The sequence below is a fragment of the Salminus brasiliensis genome, chromosome 16, assembly GCF_030463535.1.
Source record: "Salminus brasiliensis chromosome 16, fSalBra1.hap2, whole genome shotgun sequence".
Taxonomy (NCBI): Eukaryota; Metazoa; Chordata; class Actinopteri; order Characiformes; family Bryconidae; genus Salminus; species Salminus brasiliensis.
In genome coordinates, this window is record NC_132893.1 from 8,302,054 (window position 1) to 8,322,367 (window position 20,314).

The 20,314-nt window shown below is 39.6% G+C and overlaps 1 protein-coding gene across 4 annotated transcripts in view; it reads left to right on the plus strand.

Moving 5' to 3' along the window:
• Window positions 1-20,314, plus strand: part of LOC140536649 (3',5'-cyclic-AMP phosphodiesterase 4D-like) — a 187,565-nt gene that overhangs the window by 37,152 nt on the left and 130,099 nt on the right. Inside the window, exon 1 of one of the 4 annotated variants that reach the window (XM_072658574.1) lies at window positions 8,684-9,206. The exons of 2 other annotated variants lie outside the window; for them this stretch is intronic. In XM_072658574.1, coding sequence (XP_072514675.1) covers window positions 8,923-9,206 — 284 coding nt within the window. In that variant the 5' untranslated portion in view covers window positions 8,684-8,922. Of the gene's footprint in view, window positions 1-8,683; window positions 9,207-20,314 lie in introns of those variants that run through there. One more of the 4 variants, XM_072658575.1, reaches the window with a different exon arrangement.

A 20,314-nucleotide genomic window follows, 5' to 3' on the forward strand; every position in this document is an offset into this window, starting at 1 on the left:
TGTAGAAACGGTAAAAATAGTAGTACTAGTAGTAGTAGCAGGATTGGTAGTAGTAGTATAAGCGGTAGTAGTAGGAATGAGGGGTGGTGATGGCTCTCTGGTTAAAGCACTGGGCTATTGGTGACAGGTTTGTGGGTTCAGTAGACTTCTCTGATCCCCTGGCATGTGCTTACTGTGTGTGTTTGCTGCAGTAAAGTGAAATTTCCCCTGTGTCCAACACAAATGGTGATTGTTGTTGTCTTTGTCCAGTGGAGTAGGAATGGTATTAGTAGTAGTAGCAATAGTAGTAGTAAGAATGGAGAGAGTAGAAGTAATAATAACAGTAGTAGTCATTTTTTAGTATTTATTGACTTGTACTAAACATGAATAGACTGTCGATGGACACTGCAGATTGGTGGGCCAAAATGCACTGCATGGTAATTCTTTTTTGTAGTGATAGAAACCACTGTACGACAAAGATAGCTTCAAATGTTGGTCCACTTTACTGTGGACGCTGTGGACATGCATGCAGCCCAGCTAACCTAGGGGCAGATTTTAATGAGTTAAAGGGGCCAAGGACAAAGACTCACAAGGGACCCATTAGGCAAGATAGGGTTAAGCGAAAATTGATTTGACTGCGGTGTAACTGTAAATGTCATCACAGTGCAGTTCAAACTGCATGTGCCTAAAAATGAAGACACATATAATGAGATGGGCACTTTTAAATATTAACATGGCTTTTTTTTTTACTGTGTAGGCTTTTGATTTTGGCTTTCGCTTGCATTCATGAACTGTGTGACTTGGCATGGCACTTCTTTGTGTGTAGTACTGCCAGTGAATCTGAACCCTGCATTAACATTCTAGTGGGGTACATTGGAGTGATGTGCTTTGAGTATTTTTAATGGGTTTCCAGGCTTGATGCGTGTCCTACTTACTGGACATATGCAAATGTACACTATTTTTTAAATTGTTATTTTCTTATTAAATTTTAAAAAATAAATATATTATTGATAATGTTATTGACAATATTGATAATATTATTGACCATTTTGATAATATTGTGGCAGTATTGCTCCCAACACCAGACCCCGAGGATCCCTCCCCCAACCCATGACCAGCTGCACGCACACATGGTCAACTCAACATCTTTTGGTAATAACCTGCAAATGGTTCCTTAAGGTTTTTTTTTTTTTTTTACCTAATGCAGTGGATCTATATCTTTAGGCTAGATGTTAAAACCTTTCTATGGGAGTTTGATTGTATTTAGCTATGAGAGCCTTAGTGAGGTCAGGTACTGATGTTGGACGATTAGTTCTGAATCATAGACACATTTTACATTTACATTTACGGCATTTAGCAGACGCTCTTATCCAGAGCGACTTACAAGGTTACTCGTATTACAGAGGAGGGCCAATGTAGTGTTAGGAGTAAAGTAAAAATCTGCCTCCCAAAGAAAAGGGAGCTCCTTTCTCTTTGCAGCCTTTATAAAAAAAGCACGTGAATGCTCATGGACTGACAAACTATTAAGCTTCCTTGTAAAATGTTGTCAGTGTTAATGAAGCTGAAGCCTTTGTGATTGCTACCTGGTAGTAAACATGGGAGCCTTTCACGGCTGGCAGTGTCTCGGTTAATAATGGGTTTTGTGGAGACCTTTACTGAGCAATATTTCATTTTTGATGCGCTATTAGGACAGGAAACAGTGGCTATTTAGAATGAGAAATGGTAAGTGGCTCCCACTGTGCATTTTCTCAGGTCGTCAGTGAGCCTGTGTAAAGGTTTGAAGACTCATTTTAGATTGCTTGTGTTCACATTATGATGCTGAAATTCCAGTGTCATGACCAAGTGTACATCACAATATAAAAAGCATCACAATGCTCAAAGATGTAGGAATGGTATGGCAAATGATATTAAACAAAGGCAAAAAAACACTCATTTTTGTGTGAATGAATAAGCCTAGTCTTAATTAAGCTTAGCATTGGATGACAGGCACCTGTTTTGAATAAACGTCAGGTCAAGAGACTTGTTGTTTCGTCTGTGTACAAAAACAGGGTAGCAAAATTATGTTCCTTAAGGGCCATTGAGGCAACAAAAAGCAACATAACACTACACAAGACTACATAAAGTGCAATGTTCAAACATTTTGGAAACCACTCTTATTAGGGAAACTCCGATCCGGTACTAGGATTGGATATAGGTCCTGATAATTGTCTCTATCGGGTATCGGATATTTAGGCTGGTTCTAACATGGGGCCGATCCATTTACAGACGGTATTCTAGGCTTCATAACTCAGGATCAGAGTAACCTACAGACACAATATGCATATCATAACAAACAGTGAAAGTTCGTGAAACGTAAATGAAATAATGAAATAATAGCAGTACAGTATTCTTACCATGCAGCTCTAATTGATATTCTGCGCTATTATTTCTAAGGCTGTTTTGTTCCACAGTCTGACCTTTTGACCTTTGACCTAAAAACAAGCAGATAACTTTTCATGAATAATATCCATTCAGTGTAGCCTGGTTTTCCTTTATTCTGCTGCGAGATGACTTCTGCTGTGCCAGACTTCTTGTTGTTTATTAGATGTGTGTCTGCAGATATTCATCTCCAGGTAGAATGCAGCATACCCAACATTTCTATGAATAACAAAGCAAGACAGAAGGAAATCTGGACTTTTAAGCAGTTCTTTCAGGCTCCGGTTCAGGTCCATGTACTATGAACACATCTTTACAGTAGCAGGTTTTGCAGGAAATTCAGCTAGCTGTGAAAATGTTCATGAGAAACACACTTTAGTCTAAATGTGTAATTTGCAGCCATTAATTAAACACCATTTTACTCTGAAAAAATCTGAAGTTGAGTTATTTTGGAAGCTGTATTAGACTCATCCAGATGGGCTGGCATTTACAGTGGATGATGATTGTACGTAAGACAATCTTGGAACTCAGGGGTGTGTTACTATACATTGACTGCAATGTCCCTGTTTGAAAGCTTGCTGCCATCCTGCACAGTAAAATAAATTATTTGAAATGGAAATTTGCTTAGACATTTTTGTCGTTGCACAGTCAAAATGCATACTCTGTGTAGGCCCAGGCCACAAAAGCTTTCTTGCCGCATTGTACTTAATAATTATGAATAATCTGCTGTGGCTTTTATGTCTTCCGAGATTCAATCAAGTCCCCTTTCAAATAAGCAACCCATTGCTTTCGAATGCACAGCAATTTCTGGAATCTCGGATGTGAGTCATCCACATCAATAGCTTCTTTCAGATAAAGAAAAACTGGTCGCAGGCTCTAGCAGTATTTTTAATGCCTTACCCCACTGAACAGTGACTTCATCGATTTTTGCGTTTAAAAAAAGAATAGTATTGATTTTTGTGTCTTAAAAGGAAGATGTCCATGGATTTAGAGATTAGGCAGATTTAAAAGAGTGGTACATATTTAGAGTGTCTATATATCTGTAGACCTGATCCTTTTTTATTTATACTCCTTTATTTACACTAATTTCTGATACACCCTGGACTTTACATTAGATGCACAAAATATTCAAAGTAGTGACTTATAATATTAATATTCTATATATGTATATAACTCAGACACAGACCACAAAATCCCAAGTAGAAGACACATGGCTTTAGGTCGTAAATCTGAACACAAACAGCACGACTCAACTCGAACCTGCGCTTAAATGACTCATAATTTGACTGAAACTTCAGATTTAAGTTTTGAAAAACTAGAAAAAAATAAAACTGTTTAAATCTCACAAACCAATGCAGTTATTAAATTAACCAATAGACCATATAGATGTGATGTGAAAATGTAGTAAACATTTTCCATCCATTTTCTCTGAGGTTGGTTGCAGTTTAGTGCACAACAGCTCCTTGTCATTTTTGCTCCTCAGTGTGAACTGTGCTTTCTGCCCCCTCTGTGGTGACGTTGCACAGAAATCCATCTATATATGGGCTGGTAAGTTGGATACCAGAGGGCTGCCATTCGCTCATTAGAATATTAAGCATGTTTATTATATTATTGAGACGATGGCCAGACCATTCTTATAGAGGTCTGAGGAGTGTTTTGTTTTATTTCTTTTTTTATTTAAACTTTGCTGAACACTTCACTCCCAAGTTTAGTATTAAACAAAATAATAATAATGTGTTCCCAGGGGGCTTTAACATGTTTAATGCTGATATTTTAGTCAGATTTCAATATGATTCCAATATCATTGTGCATCCCTACTAACAGTTAAATGAAGTGTGCAGTTTACAGTGGATCAAACACTTTGACTTGATTATTTAACTGTAGTCTTTGTGCTGGCTCAAAACACCTAACACACACACACACACGCACACACACACACACGCACACACACACACACACACACACACACACTCACAGAGTTCTGCAAATAATGTGAGTCTGGTGAGAATCAGCTGTCAGAGTTAATCAAAAATGCCACAAACCAAGTCACCAGGTACTGTACAGGAGATGTCAGCTTAGCTCCTTTGACCACTGTTGCATCAGGTATGGTGTGTTACATAAGGTAAGGAAGGAAAACATTCATTTGTGATGATACTGTGTGCCCTGTTGGCCATAAAGAGAATTGCAGCTCAGAGAGAAATGGACTTACAGCAGAGATCCATCAGTTCTTCAAATGTTCCAAATTTGCATAAATCATTACAATATAGTTGTCATACAGAATTTGTCACAGTAGTGACGACATCTGAAGAATTGAATGACTCTAAAAGCTGCTTCACATTTTGTTAATTACATGTAATTGTTATTATACATTTGTTGCCTGATCCCTGATGCATTGTTTTATGGTGGTTTTTAGATGTTTTTGCCTAAAATGCAGTTTTAATATCCATTCATTTTACATACAAGTGGTGTAAGGTCGAATACCCCCCCCCCCAAAAAAAAATATGTAGGTAAGAAATCTGATTTGATCTTAATAAGTTCCTCTACAATTAATCATTTTACATCCACACATGACTTTGTTTACATCTCAGCATGAGAGTTAGTTCATTCAACATTGTTATTTTTCAGTTAATGTGTAACATTATTGTGATTCCCCATTAATAGTTAATACATGTGATCATACTAAGGTCATATTTGATCTTGTGGTGTATGAATATGCCTGAAGAAATCATCTCAGGATCTCAGACATAATGTTGGCATTTCCTTTCATTCATGGAATTCATGGAGGAAGTTTTGGTTTCAGACACTAGGTGGAGACACAAGCCTGCTTCAATGATGTGAACATTTAACCCTTGTAAATTACTTGCAGATGCAGTAAGGTCAGCCTTGACCTGTATCTGGCTGTAATTTGTACCTAAGTGAGTTCTGGCAATGTAAAAAAACATGTTTTTGAACTTAGTTCTTCAGACTCATAACTACATTGCTGTCATATTTAACATCAGCTTCATAGGCTCTAAAATAGAAGCCTGCGGGACTCTACCAAATAATTTACTATAATGTCTGCATTGGAATTGAAAACTCAGGGGGTTAAGCTCATTTGTCCTGATCACTTCCCTGCACATTTATTGCATTTATTGCATATGATCTTTATACTTCTCTGGAGCCACTGTGCGATGATACATGACATCATAAACCTCCATAAACCGGTCAATAGTATATTTTTCTTTATTTTGATTGTAATTGTTCAATTCCGCATGATTTTATTAGGTATATTTCATATGTTTAATGTCAGCATTAATGTTAACATTGTTAACTCAGTAAACTGCAGAGTTTATGTAATCTTTAAAAAAAATGCTTGAATTGCCTTGCATTTGTATAAAACCTCTATTTTTAACTCTAGACTATATTCCAAGTCTATTAAACCTGCTCTTACAAATTAAGGTCTTCTGAAAACACTGAATAGTGTGATTAAGTGTGCTAGAACAAAAAAAAAACGTTCCTAGGGGAAGAGTTGAGAGTAGAAGATATAGCTTGAAATATTGAACACATTCTCACTAAGTGTAAAAGGCAAAATGCCTCTTGCTTCTTTTGTCTGGCTGCTTAAACAGAGATGGTGTTAAACCATAATGGGCCTAATTAAGCTAGTAGGTCTTTTTTGCACCTTGTAATGGACTGATGGTCTGTCCAGGGTGAATTCCTGCCTTGCGCCCTGGCATATTCTGAATAGAGGACCCACATGAGGACTAGGACAAGCAGATAATAAGATAGAGATGGCAGGATACCGCTAATACAACAAGACAGACTGAAGTATTAAATTTTATATTAAACATGAAGTTTGCTTGGGAATGAGGGGAAACGAAAAAGTAAATAAAAAGAAATCAATTGAAATCTATGAGTGGTTTGTTTTGTCTGGATATAATATAAACACATTGATGTATAATGAGTTATTGTCATAGTAGTCTGTTACATAATAATATAATAATTATGACATAAAGGCTGTATATTCTCACCATTCTCAAAGACTGCTCACCACCTCAAACTCAACCCCAGCAAGACGGAGCTGCTGTACATCCCGGGAACTGCTGAACCAAGAAACGATCTTGCCATCACCTTTGAGAACTCACTGGTCACTCCTTCTACAGAAGCCCGAAGCCTTGGTGTAGTGATGGATGACCAGTTATCGTTCTCAAGTCATGTTGCAAACGTAACTCGGTCCTGCAGATTTCTTCTGTACAACATCCGGAGAATTCGACCCTTCCTCTCTAGAGAGGCCACCCAGGTGCTTGTTCAGTCTCTCGTCACTTCCAGACTTGACTACTGCAACTCTCTTCTGGCTGGTCTCCCTCTATGCACCATCAGGCCCCTGCAACTCATCCAGAATGCAGCGGCACGGGTCGTCTTCAATGTCCCAAAATTTAGCCATGTCACTCCACTGCTGCGTTCTCTTCACTGGCTTTCTGTAGCTGCCCGCATCAGATTTAAAACCCTGACGCTGGCCTACAAAGCCAAGAACAGACCTGCCCCTCCGTATCTGATGGCAATGGTCAAAAGCCGATCCGCACCAAGAGCCCTTCGAGCTTCAAGTACGGCTCGGCTCGACCCGCCATCCCTCAAAATCCGCGGAAGACAAGCGTCCAGGCTTTTTTCTGTCCTGGCACCAAAGTGGTGGAACTAGCTGCCCCTGGGTGTCCGAACAGCCGAGTCGCTCGCTGTCTTCAAACGCAGACTGAAGACCCACCTCTTCAGAGAGTACTTGGACGAATAGTTCTATGGTCGCCTTATTGTATTGTGTTTAGCAATGTCTAAGCTTAGAGGTATCTTTTGAATTTAGCCTATTCTAACTAGCTAAGGCTTTTCTTGGGTAAATAGCAAAGCACTTTGTAAGTCGCTCTGGATAAGAGCGTCTGCTAAATGCCGTAAATGTAAATGTAAATGTAAATATTCTGCAACAATACAAAGCCTAGTCTAAAGCCTTAAAAATATTCTTAATATGGGAAACCAGGATTTGTGTGTATATGCCAGAAAATACTGTAAAATATGGTATGTTTAAATCTGTGAACAAGGCTTTACTTAAATATACAGAGTCTCGATGCATAGTGTGTAGAATTGTTCCCATTCCGGACTTCAGACATGCCCTGTATTTGGAAACAGTCAAGCCCGCAAATGCTCCTGATATATACAGAAATGCAATGTTATCTGAAACATGGATACCCTTTGATGCTTTGTGTCTCTGCTCAGTGACTTTTTCTTTTTGAAATACGGATATATAGCACTGCTGAGATTAAAAATAAACTCTTATAGATGTGAAGGTGGCTTGTAACTCACTGACACACTCACTTATGCACTCACTCATGGTGAGTCATTATCAGGTGGGAAAAATCTCTACAAGGGTGCGCTTTTAGTTCTCAAATAGTTTTTCAGATGATGTGTGTCTTGTTAATAGAGGCACTACAATTAACATGAGCATCTGAAAGTTCTGGGGTGCAAGTAGTGTGTGTGTAAGGTTGTATGTTCGCCCCTCGCTATGTGCCGGTGGTGCTGGAAAGCAAAAACCTCCACTATACTATAATCGCCGATCTGTGGCATCTCTAAGATATGTCATAATCTGCTATTAATGACATGAATAGCTACAAATTATTGTATTTATACCATCCATTCTAATATTAGTAGCCCTTCCTTTGTGGTTTGTGTTCAATGAGCCGTGTAATTAAGATAAAAATGTTGGTTCATTTGCAGTCAAGGACTGCCTGCTTTATTTGCAGTATGTATAGTAGCGCTGTCCCACAGTGTCGCTTACCATTACTGCACTGATGATAACATGCCTTTCTGCTGTGCAAATAAGCTTATCTATTATGTCTGTCTATTATGTTCAGTTTGTGGAACAAATGATTGTGGACAGCAGCTGTCGCCAGAGCAGGCCGGCTGTTTATCCTCTTCATTCTTGGCCATCTCTATTTTCTGTTTGCTGTGGTTGTTTGTTGTGCTTCAAAGAGGGTCAGAGCGAACAGGTAAATGAGAAGCACTCATGAAAGTTTCCCTCTCCACCCAATGGCAAACAAGTGGAAATCTTGGTCTGCTGCCGGAAGAGGCTAGTTTGCTCAGTAGCCAGCGTAATAAGCTGCCAGTGGTGGTGTTCTGTTGGTACAGCTGACAAGTGATTCCCTTTAGCCCCCTCCTCTCCTTTAACACAGTCCCCTCCCTCCCTTCCGTGCAGCACTCGCTCACTCAGGCGCTCCAGGTTCTGTGCCGGTACGAGAGCGTTCTGTGGATACTTACTGAAAGAGAGCGCTTCAGAAGGATGCAGACAAGAAGAAAAGAGGAATGCCAGGCTGCCTGTATGAACGGCTGTAAATAAGGCAGTGCTGGGCGCTTGGCTTCTTTCTGGTTCCAGGACACTCCCAGGTCACCATTGCTGTGGAGTTCTATCAGGGGCAGTCTCGTGCCGCTTTGTTTACCTGCTCGGGTATCTTTGTCTTGGTGTACTGTGGTGTTAAAGACTAAGCAACAAAAAAGATCAAGAAGGTCTCCGTGATGGCTCAACCAGGAGGTAACCAGGATACCCTGGCAGTCCCTGCCAAGCAGCTTCACCACGGAGACCATGTGGGACTGAACGAGGACCTGGTGCGAATACTGAGGGAGAACTTGCTCCAGCAAGAGCGTCCCCGACGTCCCTGTGGAAGGAAGTCACCATCCTCCGTGTCTCCGCGACTGTCCCCCACCACCTTGTCCCCACGTAACTCACCCCGGCTACTGCGACGCATGCTTCTTAACAACAACATCCATAAACAACGCCGCTTCACAGTGGCCCACACTTGGTAAGGAATTAGAGCCATTGGTTCTCTCGACATCCGATCTTCCAACTCTTTGTCTGGATTGAGTCTGGTTTATGCTGGTTTATTACCGACCTGCCTGTCTAGTTTGCCGTACGGCTGATTGGACATGACCATTTGTCATTAGAGACCTTTTACATTTTCCTGTATCGATGAATGCCCGAGATGTCTGTCACAGCTTAAGCGTGCTAATCTTAATCCTTTCAAACCAATGCTTTTCTGCCACCTCTCATTTTTTCTCATTTCCATTACCGTAGTTACCACTGTCATTCATCTCCCATTAGCTGCTCTCTCTTACTTAGTGTGTGTGACAAAGTAGGGATTATCGATTATTCCGTGAGAGCACATGTGATTGATTTCTATTTTGGACTAAGTGCTCATTCTGTCGTGCTGCCACATTTTTCATGCATTTGCTTTTTTGTTAAAAGAATGTTAAGGCAATAACCTAAATGCCAGACTGCGGCCAGAAACTGCTGACATTTAGCCCTGTAAACTCCAGCAGCCATGATTTTTATGGGTTAGTAAACTTGGCAGTAGGTTTGTGTTTAAGACTCCACTGACACTTTACTTTATTGGTGCTGTATCTGTTGTGAGTATTTTCTCAAAGTTATCAATTTCAGGAGGTTGATTTTATCATCATATCGTTATTGGCAGAAAATTTCTTTTAAAAATAATCGCCATTGGACAGAGGTTTAGATTTGTATTTCATACCAGTATTTCATGATGTATTTATTAAATGCCAGAAGAGTTGAATGTTTAAACAAGGCTGAATTACTGTGATTTAGCTATATTTTAGTAAATAACAAATGAACATTACATTTCTCTGTACTGATACCTCAACTGTTCCTAACTCTATTTCTGCATTTTATAAATGTTCATGCATCTGCATTAGCATGGGCCCACAGTTCCCATATTAGTAATTTCGTGCCAGAGCAGACAGAATCCTGGAGTTCCTGGATAGATCCTGCTTAGCTGCATATTATGTTGCATGCATTCAAACATCATGCATTAAACCTGCTATGTACTGCTATAGGACTGTGTGAGAATGTTGAAATTGTGTTTTGGGTTTGTGCTTCCTGTAATAGAAGACCATTTTGAACTTTAAAGTTGGTTGCAGTTTAATTCTGTAAGGAAGCCTAAGCCTAAGCCTAAGCCTAATGCACTCAATGCACAGTCCTGCTGTACAAACTTAACATGCAATCTAAAGTTTTGATGGTGGTTAAACACTCAATGGTGGAGAAACTCATCAAACTGGTGGTACAAGATAAACTTGGCTGTTGCTATAGCGCCCCTTGCGGCAATGCTCAGAATGCAGCTCGACACCCAGTATATATAGCTTGGAGTGTCTGTGTTCACGTCCTTGCGTTAAGTATGTTAAGGGCTTTAAATAAAATAGGTATAAGATAGGTAGTGTAACTTGCTAAATAGCCAAAGAGATGCTGCCATTAAATACAGCTGATAAACCAGCATTTAAAAATATGCAAAAAACTGCAAAATAAACAAAACTCCCAAACTGTTATTCACTAAATTAAATAGTTTTTAAAAGGTTGCAATTGCATTATTATGCTACTGTGTTTTCAAAATATCAGTGGCATGAAATAACAATATTCATTCAAATATCATTTATCTGAATAACGGAATAATTTCTAGGACAATATATTGTCCATGAATTGTCAGCATGACTGGCCTACATTGGGTTTTGTGATTTGCTATTTTCACCACCCCTATTTCATTTTTGCTTGTAGTGGTTCTGAGTTATTTTGCTCATCAGCTTTTGCCGTATGAATCCAGCAGAAGCAATTGAAAAGGATGCAGTCTAACAACAATCCAAACTGTGGTGTGGACTTAAGCTAATAGGTGTGAAAATGATTTATTTTTCAAAATGTAGGTAAACTGCCATTAAGTATTCACCCAATATGAAGCACAGATGGTGTTTTTAAGTGGTGTTTAAAAAAAAACCCAGAGTAATATTTATATGACATCATCCTTATTACTGTTTGCTTCTCTTCAGTCAGCCATGCAATCCAACTGTGGAATTTGCTGCTTTAACATTCTACCTGTGTTTACTCATTTATTTTACCACCTTGGCATAGCTGGCCTATTCATTACAGCTGCTGACTAATGAAGAGCTGATTCTCGACCCATAATGAGCGACCTCAATGTAAATAAGGAGGCCTAAACTGGCTCCCAACTCAAATTTACTTCCAAGGAGAGAGAGAGAGCATGACTGGAGATGAGTGTTATGTTCCTTTTGTTTGCTCAGAGGAAGTGGTTGTTTGATATGCAGATGATAGCTCTGCAGCATAAGTATCCTCAGCAGTGTGTTTTAACCCTTGTGTAGTCTTAACATGCTGTATACGCCCCTTGTCCTAAAGGCCAAAAGTGACCTGAAGACGATCTGTTTATCCTGGTGGTGAACAGCTTTATAGAACTATGAATATAGGTAATGTTTCAATATAATGTTGGGGTCACTTTAGAAAAGATCATTTAATTCCAAGCTGAAAAAAGATAATTTAGGGGCTTTTCTCTGCTGTTAAACATGGTAGGGGGTCAGGGTCTAAAAGAGAGACCCACAGAAAATTCTTGTTCAAGCGAGATTCAGAGCTGCAGTTTGCACAAGGTGAAAGAATGAGAGATAGACTTTGTTCTTTTATGACGGTGCATCGGTTCATGGATCTCACAGTTGAGCAGAAGATCATATAAATCAACCGTATTCTCCCTTTCAGTGGTGGGACCCTTTGAAACCGGTATTCTTGTTTTCCCCGAACCTTGCGCAAGATAGTGTTTGATGTAAAACTCTGAATACGGTACTCTTGAGAAAGGAGTCTTTTAGGATCTGTTTCTCCTGGTTAAGATAAAATGCTTTTCTGTCACAGTTCTTCTCGATGCTTTGTTGTGGAGCTTTACATACCCCGCTTATTAAAGTACAGAACCTCCTAGTTTCTGTTTTATCTGCTTCCCAAAGGCACCCGCTTCACTAAACCAACCTCAAGATTTGTTACACTGAACTACACTTCACTGCTCAGATGACAGCTAGCATCACTGATGAGCTCGGATTAGGCTTCTTGCCTCACTCAGGTTCACAGACTGTAACTTACAGGTACAGAATGAAGGCATTTGGGTATTTAAAATGTCAGTCAGATGTTAACATTCCTTTGGAGTGTTCAGGCTTCAAATGACTAGAAACGGTGGAAAAGACCAGTGTGATTTCACTTGATTTAAATGTGCAATTTGAAAATTACAGTTATTGCCAAAAGTAAATAAACTGCAACATGTACACTAAGTTGGCCGGAGACCACCAGTCAAAAAGGCCATTAAGTTATTCATTTTACTGGAGATACTTCAGAGAAGGTTAAATATGGGATTTACAAACAAGAATTGACTAACAAGACTGACTAACAACCATACAAGACCTAGTAGATCACCAAAACTGTGCCCATCAGATAAAAAAGTGATTCAGAGAAAACTTGAACTCTATTCACTTAATGGGCTCCAACTTAAAGTATCTGAAAGCATTGATTAGAAAGGATGTCCACAAATTTGGACATATAGTGTATTGCTTGCACAGAAGATGCATACGATATTATGATTATGAATATGTTGCACACCTGAGCAGTACAACAGTATAGATGGTTTGGTAACTTTTATCAATAATTTATAAATAGTTCTGACCAGAGGAGGATGGGTCGGGTCCCCCTTGTGAGTCTTGGTTCCTGATTAGGTTTCTTCCTCCAGCTTTGAGGGAGTTTTTCCTTGCCACTGTCGCTGTTGGCTTGCTCACTTGGGGTCTTAGATTTGTCATGTTTTCTTCTATCTTTTACTAATTACTGATTGTGTAAAGCTGCTTTGTGACAACAACAGTTGTAAAAAGCGCTATACAAATAAGACTTTTATGCCACTGATATAAAGATAATATAGTAACATAATAATGTACTACCCTTTAGAGAGCAGTGAACCTATAATTAATAAGAATATTCAGACATTGGAATTAAAATATACATTTTATTAATATTGTAAACAAAATAAAGCAAAGAAAATTAAAACACTGTTTAAACAAAGTTGACACACCGGCTCATTCATGTTAATGGCTCTCCTCACAAAGTAAACATAGTGGGTAATATTAAGGTCAGCAAAAGTAATTAAGGTCAAGTGCATATATTGTATGAGAAGTCGATAACAGAATTATTGTGACAGGCCTGCATGTATTTACAAAGGCCATGTGTAGTATAGATGCACCTAATAAACAATTAACTAATGTAAATTCAGTGTGGAACTTCTTTAGCGTTTCATCGTGAAGTGTACTTGTTGCTGGTATTAATGCATGAACAGCAGGTTCTAGAACTTAGTGCCAGTTGTGGATAAAGGTGACTGGCTTGGCCTGTCTAAGTAAACAGCAGTAATGAGAAACAAACAGTGCTGCCAGCTGGTGGGGGTGAGGCTCACTGCCACTGTTTGACAACCGCCCACTGATCTTATCTGTCCCGATCTGTCATAAAATCCTCCATCGCTGTCTTAGGCACTGCTTTATGCAACTTCTCTATGTTCCAATAATGCCTCTCTCCAGTAATACTCACGGTCACTGTGATTGTGATGATGGTTAGTGTGTGTATCGCTACAGTTTAGGCATATTTTGTTCATGAAACCTTGAAGAAACATATCCGTGCTTGGGTAAGCCATTTGGTTGGCTTAGTCTGGGTGACTCAGGCCTGGACTGAGAAAAACATGACACATGGTGTGTAGTCATCGCATGAGGCAGCTGGCGCTCAGCGCGTTCTGCCGTCCAGCTTGTGAAATCGCTTTAAAACAAGGCTTTAAAGAACTAGGGAGCTGTCTACTTACAGTGCCTTTAAAAAGTATTCACCCTCTTGGATGTGGCCAATATTATGTGGTAGAAAACTCTTTAATTAGAAGTGAAAAAAGGTACTGTCAATATTACTATGTCAGTTGCATAAATATTGACCCCCTTTAAAGTGACTGACCCAATTCAACAGCGGTCCAGGCAGATGGTGCTAGTAATTTCACAGTTAGTGAAATAGGGATCACCCGACTGCAGTGAATGTGTCTCAAGTGATTGTAGAATAAAGACACCAGTCTGAAAGGTCCAGTCACTGGTTAATTGGTATTCCTGGCTACAAATACACCATGAAGACAAAAGAACATTCCACACAACTCCAAAAAAAGGTTATTGGAGTGTACAAGTCAGAGGATGGATACAAAAAACAATCCAAGTCACTGAACATTCCCAGCAGTTCAGTTAAATCCATCAGTACGAAATGGAAGAAATATGGCACGTGTTAATCAGGCCGTCCTCACAAACTGAGTGACCATGCAAGAAGGAGACTAGTGAGGTAGGCCATCAAGGCACCTATGACCACTCTGATGAAAGCTGGTGAGTTAACAGGCCCTTTAATCAGTTATCGCAAAAAAGGTATGTACAGGCCTGTATGGCCTGAACAAGTAAAAACTATATACATCAAAATATAACAATATTAATTTTTGCTATACTGTACCGATTCACAAAAACACAGTATTGATTTTAATCAATAGTTTACAGGTGAAGATTGGCGGCAAATAGTGGTTCACTTTGTGTTTGTGTTTAAACCCTGACCACTAGCTGGAAGTCTTCAGATTCCATTTTCTTTTACCTACAGTAGCCTACCGTATCTCAGTACAGGTGCACAAAATTGGGGAAAAAAACTCACATTGCAATATTTTGTTTACATATTACAATGTTTAAAAATACAGGAATATTCACCATATTTCACCAGGAGTCATGATATTAATAACGCACCCTGTGTGTTTGGAGTTAATTTATAGAATCTGTCTCTGGTAGATCTGTCATGGTAAATGAGAACAGTGGAAATTTTTTTGTTTGTATTAAGCACCAAAAATTATTTCATGAATGATTAAATTTGCATTATGCGACATTGCACATCCTGCGATGTGACTACTGCACATGCACACATTACGATGATGATGCTGAAACGATGCATATATTGTACAGCCCTATCGCGGTATATCACAATATGTAGAATCCTAACCCCGGTATTGCTGTAGGTTCTTCAAAACACACCAACATTCAAAACATTCTTCAAAACACACCGCTATACAATAAACAATGTTTAAAAAGCCATAGCAAGTCTGCAGTGCCTGGTGTACCAGTGTTACCACCATATGATACCAGTGCTGGAATAATGGATGGGTTAGGTGGGGCTGAAGACCCCCTGAGGCAGCAGAGAGGCGAGAAAGTCATTTGGTACTATTGGTTGCATGCTTGATTGGTGTGCGCTCCAGTGTCCACCCGGCATGTGTGCAATTTGTGCCATTTGGGCATGGTGTTCATTCCAGTGGAGCGCACACTACAACAAAAGTGCACACTGCATACTGTTGTATCTAGTAGTATTGTAACAATAGGTTTTATACATAATATGTATTATATTTACAATACAACACACTTTACTTTACTGCTGCTTGCAACCAGGCACCTTTTTTGAACAGATGTATATCCAAGCTTAATCAGACTGAAAACTGAATAACCTGGCAAGGTTAGGTGGCTGACTAATCTGCCCATTCATTTTCCATTTATTTTAACACTTAAAGTGCATTAACTGGACAAGCGAATGATTTACTGGCTAATCATCATGAGAGTAGATACCGGTAATGGTTTGCTCTGCCAGCACTATTCAGCACTATTCAGAACATCTGCAACGTTTGATAAGATGCATTAAGCACAAGAAATATGCCAAAGTGTGTTTTAAAGCTTAAAAGTATTATGTGATCTTGTTAATGTGTTATATGAAAAAATACTTTTTCTTAACATACCAGTTTTAAGAATTTTACTTTTTCATCTTGACCAAGATGACATTAGCATAAATATATATAATTATATATATTTATTATTTAAAAATAAACTTTGTAAAATAATAATTTTATAAATAGTTTTTTGCACAAATATTATGATTTGTATGTGTCCTTCAGTTGTTTTAGAATGTTCTGAAAAATAACTGTCTGTCGTACAGCGGTCAAACATCACAGAATACAACAATAGATATTCAGTACTAGAAAAAAAATACACTGCTCAAAAAAATAAAGGGAACACTCAAATAACACATCCTAGATCTGAATGAATGAGTTGAATGTTGAATGTGCTGACAACAAAATCACACAAAATCATCAATGGAAATCAAATTTATTAACCAATGGAGGCCTGGATTTGGAGTCACACACAAAATTAAAGTGGAAAAACACACTACAGGCTGATCCAACTTAAAACAAGTCAAAATGAGGCTCAGTATTGTGTGTAGCCTCCATGTGCCTGTATGACCTCCCTACAACGCCTGTGCATGCTCCTGATGAGGATCTCCCCCCAGACCTGGACTAAAGCATCCGCCAACTCCTGGACAGTCTGTGGTGCAACGTGACGTTGGTGGATGGAGCGAGACATGGATTCAGGTCTGGGAAACAGGCGGGCCAGTCCATAGCTTCAATGCCTTCATCTTGCAGGAACTGCTGACACACTCCAGCCACATGAGGTCTACCATCGTCCTGCATTAGGAGGAACCCAGGACCAACCACACCAGCATATGTCTCATAAGGGGTCTGAGGATCTCATCTCGGTACCTAATGGCAGTCAGGCTACCTCTGGCGAGCACATGGAGGGCTGTGCTGCCCTCCAAAGAAATGCCACCCCACACCATTACTGACCCACTGCCAAACCGGTCATGCTGAAAGATGTTGCAGGCAGCAGATCGCTCTCCACGGCGTCTCCAGACCCTGTCACGTCTGCCACATGTGCTCAGTGTGAACTTGCTTTCATCTGTGAAGAGCACAGGGCGTCAGTGGCGAATTTGCCCATCCTGGTGTTCTCTGGCAAATGCCAAGCGTCCAGCACGGTGTTGGGCTGTGAGCACAACCCCCATCTGTGGACATTGGGCCCTCATACCATCCTCATGGAGTCAGTTTCTTACCGTTTGTGCAGACACATGCACAGTTGTGGCCTGCTGGAGGTCATTTTGCAGGGCTCTGGCAGTGCTCCTCCTGTTCCTCCGTGCACAAAGGCAGAGGTAGCGGTCCTGCTGCTAGGTTGTTGCCTTCCTACGGCCTCCTCCACGTCTCCTTTTATACTGACAGACACAGCAAACCTTCTTGCCACAGCTCACATTGATGTGCCATCCTGGATGAGCTGCACTACCTGAGTCACTTGTGTGGGTTGTAGAGTCCGTCTCATCCTACCACGAGTGTGAAAGCACCACCAACATTCAAAATTAATCAAAACATCAGCCAGAAAGCATAGGTACTGAGAAGTGGTCTGTGGTCCCCACCTGCAGAACCACTCCTATTGAGTGTGTCTTGCTAATTGCCAATAATTTCCACCTGTTGTCTATTCCATTTGCACAACAGCATGTGAAATTGATTGTCAGTGTTGCTTGCTAAGTGGACAGTTTGATTTCACAGAAGTTTGATTTTACTTGGAGTTATATTGTGTTGTTTAAGTGTTCCCTTTATTTTTTTGAGCAGTGTATTTACATGGGGCCCTGGGGTAATTCTCTCTTTTACAGGGGGCTCCTCTGTGAATTAATTCCCACCCAGACGACCATATCTGTGGTTTTCTCCATCATCCTTTGAGAAACTTACCTACTGTCTTTCACTGAACTCAGTGATTGTGTGATTTGCATTTTAAACCTGTCCAGATTCATTTCTCTGTATTTTTTCAGACAGTCGCCTCACGTCAGGAAAAAATTATGCTGTATTTAGTTTACAAATGTACATATCAGAGCTCCTCCGGTGGATATTAAACATTTGAGGTAACACAAAATTAGGTACTTGGTTTTATGTCCTTTACAGAGCTTTTTTTACCGACCTATTAAAAAGGTTAGCTTCACCTCATATAAGATGGCTAAACACCAATACAAAAATAAGTCCTTTTTTGTACCATTAAAAAAAATGGCATTATTGAGGTCTTAGCTTAGCAATAAAATGAGCTAAATAGTGGAATCAGGGAGATATAACCAGGAGACGAGTTTCAGTGGGTGCACAGCTGTGTGTAGAAAAGTCAGTTCTAAGTCATAGTCAACTGCCTGAACACATCAAATTCGACCACACATATCTGAACGAACACCAACAAACATAAACAGCCGTTTCATGTTTGTCCGGTTGGTGTGCTCTGGCCTAACGAGTGGTAGTGTACCATTTCACAGTGCGGCATTGCTTGCACAAACATATTCTTTATGGTAGAGTCATAACTGTGACCCATGTGGGCATGAATGACAACCTAGGAATCTCTCAAAACTAATGCCTTTCTGAAAAGAGGAATGGAATGAAATTTCAGGTACAAGGCTTGAAAGACTTGTAATCTAGTTTAACATCTTAAATGTTTGCACAGCTTGCATTAATATTGTTTATTTTTTGTGTTGTGAAATGCAAAGTATCTGTGCATTATTCACAAAATTAATAAAATTAATACATTTGGCCAAGGGTGCCTAAATGTTTGGAAACAGCTGTAAATGGCAGACCTTATTAAATGATTAGGGAATGTCTGCAACATGGATGTACCTTATCGCTGTACCCCTGTCAAAATGTACTGTCTCCACCTTCATTATGTAGGGACGTGTTAGCTGCTGACAGTGTTGTTGGTTGTGGGTGGAGAAGCTGCTATTGGTGGTTTCTGAGTTTTAAAAGCCATTTGTTTGAGTACATCTTTTCCCTGGCTGCCCAAAGTCACCAATGAATCATGTTGGTAGGTCTTCCTGGATTGCTTGATGCCCTTTGTGGCCCAGAATATTTGCCGGAACACAGAGTTGTTCTCATATTTACCTTCTGCTGTTGATTGCTGTAAGATGTTCATACAGAATCATTGCAAGAACATGATACAGAATGACTGTAGATGGTTTTGAAATGAATGTATTTGAAGCATTGTATTATATAGTGTGTTTTTATATTTAATACATTTTGTGTGTTAAAATAAATATTAGAGCAAGTCTTTAACATGTCATCGGACTAGATGGATAACAAGAATATGTTGTTGTTGTTGTTGTTGTTATTATTATCATTATTGTCTACATATGTATACATATTTAATTGTAGACAATCATGTAGAAAACAAACAGTGTCCTTTTTATGCAACTGTATATCATGTGTAAAGATAATGGTTCCTGGACTGACTGTGTAACATTTGCTTCCAGAATTGACTGATTTTAGTACCACTGTCTGTCACAAAACCCTAAAGCATAATCCACCACTGTGTTTAGCTCCCAAATTGGCATTTGCAATGAAATGCGGCCTGCAAAAGTATTGTGATTTTTTTTTTTTTATATTGACCCGTTTAACAGTCCACCTCACTACAATCCCCAGCATGCACCGCAACATAGTGTGCGCTCCGACCCCCCTTCTCCCAACAACAACCTATGGGACAGCAAAGCGGAAAAATTAATCACGTTATTTGTGCTGTGATGAAAGCAGTTAATTTAATCAGAGCCAAGAGTTCACTTCTTTCATCCCAGAAACAATACCAGAGCTCTGCCTACATGCCACCTGTATGCTATCTAGGTTAGGGTACACATACCTCTGTGAGCAGATGTTCTCTGATGCAGATAAACAAATCATCTCACTGGACTTGTCTGACAGACACTTTCCTTCAACCTGAAGGTCTCAGCAGCTCAGAACTCCATTTTATGAAAACTTGATTAATGAATAAAGATGCCAGGCAAATAGACACGTTTAAAAGACCCACCTCCTGAGGACATTTAAAATAGCTATAACAGTATCTGTAGCCAAGGTAGGCTATTGTTCTATAAATATGTGTTGGCTGTGTTGGTAAGTGGTTGAATTCGACACCCCACTTCCCCTTATCTTCTTTTTCCTAATGACAGTTGAAATTGCAGAAGAAGGAGCTTTGATAGATTTGAAATAACTGCTTGTAGCATTTTTTTAGATTGGCACCCAAGTAGCACAGCTGTCTAATCATTGGCCCGTATGAAATCAAATCTGAGATTTGATACCTGGCGATACCATGGCTCTGGCACATCTTTTCCCTCATCACTTTCATTTTTAGTACTTTATTAAAATGCTGCCAGTAATAAAATTTGGAGGAATTA